The following is an 8,019-nucleotide window of genomic DNA, read 5'->3' on the forward strand; positions in this document are numbered from 1 at the left end:
TTGTGGAATCTTTACTGTCCCATGGGCAAGTGTGCATACACAGAAATAAACATGTATGTGGTCACAGTTATTCTCCATTGTTTCTTTCACTGTGCAACCTCAGAAAGCAGAATATTCTGTTACTTTCTCCTGCTTGAAGAGTAGAAAGTGCTATTGCAGAACAGTGGAAGTACCGAGTACTTCCATTTAATGTAGTAACAATTACTAGACACCAAGTCAAGGTACTCACTAGTCAATTCAGTTTCCCTGTGGGATCTTTTTGTGTAAAAGAAATTGACAGTTAAATGGATATACTTAAGAGGTAGGACATTTTTTGTTTGCTTTTAATGTCTTATCCTGTTATGTTCTTACAAGGCTTACTCATGCTTGAAACTGGTCCTTATTTTCTGTCAATCAGCAGAGGTCTGGTGTGTGTTAGCAAGGCAAGCACTGAAATGCCATAGCTTGACATGTCTTACTGTTCTTATTTCCAGGCTTCCTTATGTGGTCTCTTGTTATTATTTTGTACAAGTACTCCATTGTTGCTGCCCAGATAATGTAAAATGGAGGCAGATAAAGTGTGAAAGGATGCAAAAGTGTAAGAAATAATGAGTCTGTCATGGGGCTGACTGAATATGACACACTGAATAGACAAGGCTGTTCTAGGGAAATGGCTTGCCTTGCTTATATGTAGGAGCTAACTATGCTGTTTTGTTTTCTTGCTAGCAGTGACAAGACAACATAAGATCCTCCGCAGTCTCTCACCCAGAGTTGTTCTGGCCTGTCCACATTGTTTCTGTAACTTCTGTGTCTCTGGATGGCTAGTGAAGAGGGATGTTCACTCTAATGGCCAATTGCTGCAGTTGGTTAAAACGGTGGCAGGAACCTGTCAGGTAAACATATGGAAATATTTTACATTTCTGTGCTGACCCTCCCGATCTATATTTCTTGTCCTTTCACCTCTGTTTTACTGAACTTGCTATATAACATTGTGCGGTATTTTCAATTCCAAGACTGAACCCATCATTGTTTCTCTCCAAGAGAGAATTAATACCTCTTCTGAACTTAAAAATAATAATTATTAATAATTTCTAATTGAGGTACTTTGTTTCTGACTTCAGGAAAGTATAAAGTTCAAAATACTGTCCTTTGCATACTGTTTACTTGGGCTGAGCATTATGGGGTGATGCTAGAATGTTTATGCAAAGCTTTTTTTTTTTTTTTTTTGTCTAAATGCAGATTTAGTTTCTGCATTTCCTGTGTAATACTTGTTTTCTTACTATTACCTGAATATCTTAATACTCTGTTTTGTGAGCAGCCTGGTGATCCATTCTCACTTATGGAATTCTATTCTTTTCATTTGTTACTGTTGCTTTGCCATCCTGCATCGTTTTCCAGTTAGCAGAGATTCACAGATAGTGCATAGTTTGTTTCAAACTATTTACACTCTATAGGGAAAGGAAATAAAAGGTATGCTACGCTTATTTATACTTCACATTCTTGTAGGAGGATTGGCTCTTTCCTTCAGTGCTACATAGTTTAAGTTTTACAGAAGGTGCTGCTCTTCAAAGAACTCTGATTGAACAGCATTCTGACACCACCAATGTGTTATAGACAATTTTGAGTTTATAAATGCTCATGGTTATGCTGATTTTAGGTTATTGTATAATTTACTGTAGTCCTACTGTTCATTTTTAGGTTCTTTTCTATGAGGTTTTTGGCTCTTCTGAAAGAACTTCAATATATTATACTTCATGTGTGATGTTATTGTTTTAAGTCTGGAAATAGCAATGTTTTTAGTAGCTCTTCATTTCAAGCAGCATAAAATAGAGCAAATTCTGTAGACTCCTCTGAGTCTTCATAAATAGGAGGAACAATTGAGGTATACACATATATATGTTTTTCCTATTGTTATGCTTAAAATCCTATCCTGGTATAAATTCTAACCTGTATACCAGTTTATTAATGTACTGTACACACTCACCACTGATTTGCACACTTGCAGTCTTGTTTGCTCCTGCTTGAAACGAAGGCACGATGAGTACCAGTGCAGCTTATTTACAGGATCTGATGATGTCTACACAAGTGCTGTATACTGTTCAGATGCACTGGTTGAGACAGAAATTTCTATTATAGGCAAAAATTTGAGGCAGAGAGACAGTAAAATACAGGGGAATGGAAATGAAACTACAGAAATGGTTAAAGAGACCATGACCACACACACACACAAAAGAATAAAATCTACAGTAGCATATTAAAAAAAAGTTTCAACAGGCAAATACAAGTTGAAAGCAAAATCATTATCTCGTGTGAATCTTACAGCATAATATTAGACTTCTCTTTTCATACCCTGTTCTGTCTAATCAGATGGTTTGACATATTGAACACCAGGTACACAATTTTAACAATACTTGCTTCTTGGTATTTTGATACCTATTCTTTCTACTACTTCACAGCAAATTTTCTATGCATGTATTAAAAAATAAGTGATGTCTAGCTAGAGGGAAAAAAAAGGTTTGCAATATCTTTTCTTTTTTTTTTTTTTTTTTTCCTTATGGAGGAAGGTGACACTGATAATGGTGGGTCTTGATAATGCCGGTAAAACTGCTACTGTCCGAGGCATTCAGGGAGGTAAGCAATTGTATTGTTTATCATCTAATTGAAAGAGAGTGTATAACTTCTAATTTTTCATTATTTTAATCTAAAAGTATTGCTTCATTTCTTAATTTATCTCCTCCTTCCATACTCTTAAAGTAAAATGTTGGTGATCGTTCCACCAAAAATCATGTCAAGTGTTGCCAAAGCATGTCACAGGGCCCATTTGCTAAATACCTGCAGATGAGAGGAAAATTAAGGGGTCTTACCTTTGAAACAAAAATCCTGATTTTTGAAGTCTGGCAAGTCATGCTAGGGTGATTTAAGAAGTAGGTGCTCCCAGTCACATGCCTTATGTTCAGAGGTAGCAGAGCAAGTTCTCTGCATTTGCTCATTGGCCACTGCACTTAGCATCTTGTTCAGCTAATGTAGCCCAAGTCAGTGGTATTTCAACAGGGTTGCTGCTGTTCTGCTGCTTCTTTTTCAAAGATCGCAGTATGGTGTGGAGGCAAGGCAGATAGGAGGGGCAGAGCTGCTTCTGAAGACATTGCACCATTGCACCATCGGCATCAGAGCCCCTAGTTCACTGAGATAGAAAAAAAATTAGTCCACAGAGGTGTTTAATTATCTTGAAAACACTAAGAACGAACATTCCAAGTACCTTGGTGCTTATGTGCCTTAGGTTGATCACTATATTGTTAACTGTGCAAAATGCTAAATTGCAACAAAATCTGTTTTGGGTTCTTGTTTGAATTTCATGGGCAGCATGATGTATTTTTTGACTGGAGTAAGGTCTTTTTCAGTAGTATGATAAAACACTGAAGGAACTTTGTAACTACAAGTCAGCTCTGTGTCTCCACCAGCTACTTTTAAATGAGCAAAAGCATACTACAGAAACTATGAAGGCTATAGACAAAATTCTAATTGATAGTTATTTTGAATTAATGCAATGGTACAAAATATTCTGATTAATGATATATTTCACACTTAGTATACATTAGGTAAATCAATGGACCTGTTTTTGGTGTTTTTTTCCCGCTTGTGTACATGTGCTGAAATTGCTTTCGGGTGACCATCCAGTAGTGGGCGTACGTCAGTAAACTTTATATCAAAATCAGTGTTGTAAGTATGTATAATGAGGAAAAAGTTCAAAAGAAGGAAGTTGCATGTGTATGTCTATAACATAGAGGATGGTTCTAATGATACATTTTTGACATTATTTATCATCAGAAAAGCAGTAGCAATTTTCTAGGCACTTACTTCAGTAAGAGACCTCTTGATTTTTGAGGGTACTTTGCACCATCCAGTGACACATACGAGCAGGAAATAATTTGAGATAAAAATTGTGCTATGAAAATGAAAATTCTGTGTGCTCCCCCCCACTTCTGGCTTTGTCTTTCTAAATAACTTTCAGCTTGTGTAAAAACAAGCATGTACTTAGTAGTCTTTTGGCAGACTTGGAGACTCCACCTCAGTTTTCTGTTTACTCGTGTTATGTAAGTTCAGAGATTTGCTGAAGTGTGAATAAAGTTATGAATATTCTCTCATTTAAATGCCTGAATCTTTGCCTTGAAAACATGAGTGGTTTGTTATTTAGCCTGCCATTATGTTTTAAAATCAACTTTTAACACCTTTATCAGCTAAATGTGACAGTTATTTCCCAGTAAAAAAAGATCATTTTTTGCTAGGGAAAAAAAAAATGGGATAAAGATGGGTATTTCTAAAGAGAAACTCCAGAAAAAGAGTTCTAACTTCTGTGACTGTTTTCCAGGACTCGAATAGTGCTTGCCTTAGAAAGCAATTTTTTTTTTTTTTCCTCCCCTTAACAGGGTTTTTAGAGATTAGAACCTTAAGTTAGTTCAGGATTGATACAACCAGTATTTTTGGCTGTGGACCAGCCAAAAAAAAGTCATGCAGCCTGTAGAGGAGACTTCAGTTATGGCTGCTGGATTATAGCAGAAACAAAACATATTTCAGTTTTTAGGACTCTTAAACTTAGGCAAGTCATATTTGCCAAAATGTTTCTGCAGCTTGTATGTCAGACCTTGTTTTCACATTGAAGACTGTTTTTTTCACACTTCACTATACAATAGGAGCAGGTATTTTAATAATATCCCCTCATGTTCAGCACCATCAATAAGTTTCACCCTTAACCAACCCTCATGCTCACATTATTCTCTCTTGTAGGAGCACATACAGCTCACAGTGCAAAACGTTCTTCAAAATAAAGTCAGTTGAGTTTTGAAGCTGTAGGTTTTCACAAGTGGGGGTCCTGGACTCTTCTTGTGCTGGAGTCTTGGCTTACACTGTTCTGGCCAAAGGGTCTGTTCTGTATCCTATTTCTGCTGTGTGTGAAGGATTCTCTTGAAAAAGGAATGTGGTAGCAAAAGGCTGATGATGGATTAGCTTCTGCACTGCTCTTCAGACCTCAGTGCTTTTGACCATGCCTTCATTTCTTCCTCTCAGCAAGCTGAATTTTACACCTATTTCTCCTGCCTTATGCTGTCAAGCTACATAAAACAGTTGCAGAGATCTAGTTAATTCACCTCTACAAAGGCAGATTAATGGTGTGAGGCAAATACAACTTCTCTGCCCTCTGGAAAGGGAGACAGCAAGCAAAAGTATAAAATACAAAGTTATAGTTTTCTAGCATATTACATGGCAAACTAAAAAAAACCAAATATGAACAAAAAAACCAACAACAATAACAAAAACAAACAAGCAAACAAACAAAAACCACCACCAGAAAATAAAAATAAACAAATGAGGGCCAAAACCTGATCTTGAGTAAAGGGAATCAAGTAGTTTATATCTCAGAAGAAAATGGTCTCAGTCACTTCCTCTCAGTCTTGGGTTTAAACTTTTGAAGCTGTTTTGGCAACCATGAGGGATAAAAAGTAAATTCAGCAGAGCATGAGGCTTCCAGGTCATAGTGCATTAACTGTTTTGTTTGTCTTCCTTCTCAAACTTGGATTAATACAAGTATTGAATAACTGTTCAGATGGGACCATTGGTGGTGAGGGGAGAAAGTAAAAACTGCAGTATGCTGAATGCCACTGCAATTTAACTGTGGTTTTAAGTATTAAAAATTGCCTTTTTTTTTTTTTTTTTTTCCTTGGTGCTCTCATTTAAATTAATGTAAAGGAACTGGCTGAGAGATTAGTGTGTTAATTTGAAATTACCTGAGGAGAGGTAAAAATCTTACTGTAAAATATACATGGTTAGCAATATGGTGTCACTTAACAGGGAGGGTGTGCTTCATATAATTAAAAATATTAATTTTGCTGCACAAATCACAACCTAAAACCCTCTTTAAATAACTAAGGACACTTTTTACTGAAGGCTTTCTGCTTTGAACTCTGACAGAGTCTCCTGAAGATGTGGCTCCAACAGTTGGGTTTTCCAAGATTAACCTAAAACAGGGACGGTTTGAAGTCACCATCTTTGATTTAGGAGGTGGAAAAAGAATTCGAAATATCTGGAGAAATTACTACGCTGAGTCCTACGGTGTAATATTTGTTGTGGATTCCAGTGACATTGAAAGAATGGAAGAAACAAAGCAAGCCATGACAGATGTTTTAAACAGCCCTAAGATCTCAGGAAAACCTGTGTTAGTGTAAGTATTAATAAATGTTCTGCTAATAATCTGAAATTCTGCAATTTTTGATCCTTCAATACACCCGCTAAAGAAGTATTTTTATATAGTATAAAGGTAAGTATAAAGTACACTAGTACTACTGTAACTTTATCACTAAGCAATATTGCAATTAATTTTACAGTACTTCTTAAGTATTTATTTATGCCTATCTTGATATCGTACTAGTGAACAAAGCCTGGCCTTCCATTCCCTTCCTGTTGTGCACAGTGATATACTGAATCAATTCACTGCATCTGACATCAGAAATTTAGTCCTTCTCAGGGATATTTCTTTTTCTTCTCTTTCATTAGCAGTGGAAAAACAAGAAGGTGGGGTTTTGGTAGTTATTGAAAATTCTAAACCCAAAAGGTTATGATGGGTTAAAGGCTTTGCAAGTTTGGTGTAGTAACATTGTGTAAAAATATGTTTAGGAATTATTTAAACAATTACTTAAATGGTGAATGCTTGATTATATTCTGCAGACACTGGTAATCTCTCATCAATAAAAGTCTTGTTCATTTAACACATGGTGGTGCTGCTGATACATGATCAGCAAAAATCTCATTAAAGAAGGCTTACTTTAATAGTACTTGGCACATGCTTTTGTTTCAGTGTATGTGCTTTAATTTAAAAAAGAGTTTCAAAAGATCAAGAGGCATTCTTTCACAAACAGATAGGTTCATGAACTTCTCTACTTAAAAACTAGGTTTAGTAAAACTTTGGAAATAACATATTTTATTAAATTCAGCCACACAAGAGGTCTTTGAGGACAAATACCCTTTTGATGTTACAAAATAAGCTTTGGAAGTTTAAAATAGTTTTTCAGGACAGCATCTTTATGTTTGGTGGGAATAAGAGCTCCATAAGGCAGTAATTACACAACATTTCTTTGATACCCTAAAGAATCTGTAAAGCTAAGAGGAAAGGCCTCTTACTTTGAAGAAGTACTGATCCTCTGGTGGTTTGACGGTGAAATTGGCTAATTGTTTTGATCAGATAGAGTGTAGTTCAGCAAGATAATAGTGTCTATGTGGAAAACAGATTTTATAAATTTTAAATATTTTTTAAAAATTTAAATTTTGAATTCTGTTACTATCTGGATGTTATTACTTCATAATGGGAAGGCAATAAGACCAACTTAATGCAGATATTTTAACTCAAATTATTCTAAAAATGCAATTGTAACAGTTGACAACCATGTAGTGTTTATAAGTAAATACTACTTTAGATTTTTTTTTTTCATAGAAAACTCAATGCTCTAATCACATAATAGAGTTAATTTAGGTGGCTGGCTGTACCTGCAGAGAGCCCACTCTCTTTCTGGGAGCTGATCCTGCTTTTTGATCCATGTCAAAGGCTAATCAGAAGGCAGGATGTGTTAACTGAGTCTAATGGTGCCTGAGTTTGTTGATATTGCCTTCTGATTGATTGAGCCTCAAGCCTTTGAACAGAATTTGCACTTGTAGTGTCCTGGTTCTGCGGAGGAGTCGAGTAGGTTCTTTGTTTTATGTTCTCTTTATTAAGCTGCATCTTGAATTATGAGATCCTTCCTGTATTGTCTTTGTTTTCTGTTCAGTATCTGTGTTCATGGCATACCTGTGCTACTCTTGGCATGCTCAAATCACATAAAACCTAGAATTTGTCCCAGTTTTTGACCTTTTCTTATATTGTGAAGCCTCTAGGCTGTGAAGTAGTAAGGGTTGGTCAGTAAGCAGTAGTGTTTGTGGCATGGAAATGGCGTGCTTACCCAATTAAATTAAACTGATCTCATGCACCTTCCCTTCCTTGAAGATGCTTGTGGTTGGAGA

General features: G+C 36.0%; 1 protein-coding gene across 1 annotated transcript; it reads left to right on the forward strand.

Annotated features, from left to right (window-relative positions):
- Positions 1–708: 708 nt before the first annotated feature.
- Positions 709–6,194, forward strand: LOC103767918 (ADP-ribosylation factor-like protein 13B). The gene is made up of 3 exons (XM_008935050.1): positions 709–872; positions 2,540–2,610; positions 5,941–6,194. Exons 1-3 carry the CDS (start codon positions 814–816, stop codon positions 6,192–6,194), a joined length of 384 nt encoding a protein of 127 aa, XP_008933298.1. The 5' UTR covers positions 709–813.
- The last annotated feature ends 1,825 nt before the right edge of the window (positions 6,195–8,019 follow it).

Source organism: Merops nubicus, unplaced genomic scaffold (genome assembly GCF_000691845.1).
Source record: "Merops nubicus isolate BGI_N331 unplaced genomic scaffold, ASM69184v1 Scaffold31002, whole genome shotgun sequence".
Lineage (NCBI taxonomy): Eukaryota > Metazoa > Chordata > Aves > Coraciiformes > Meropidae > Merops > Merops nubicus.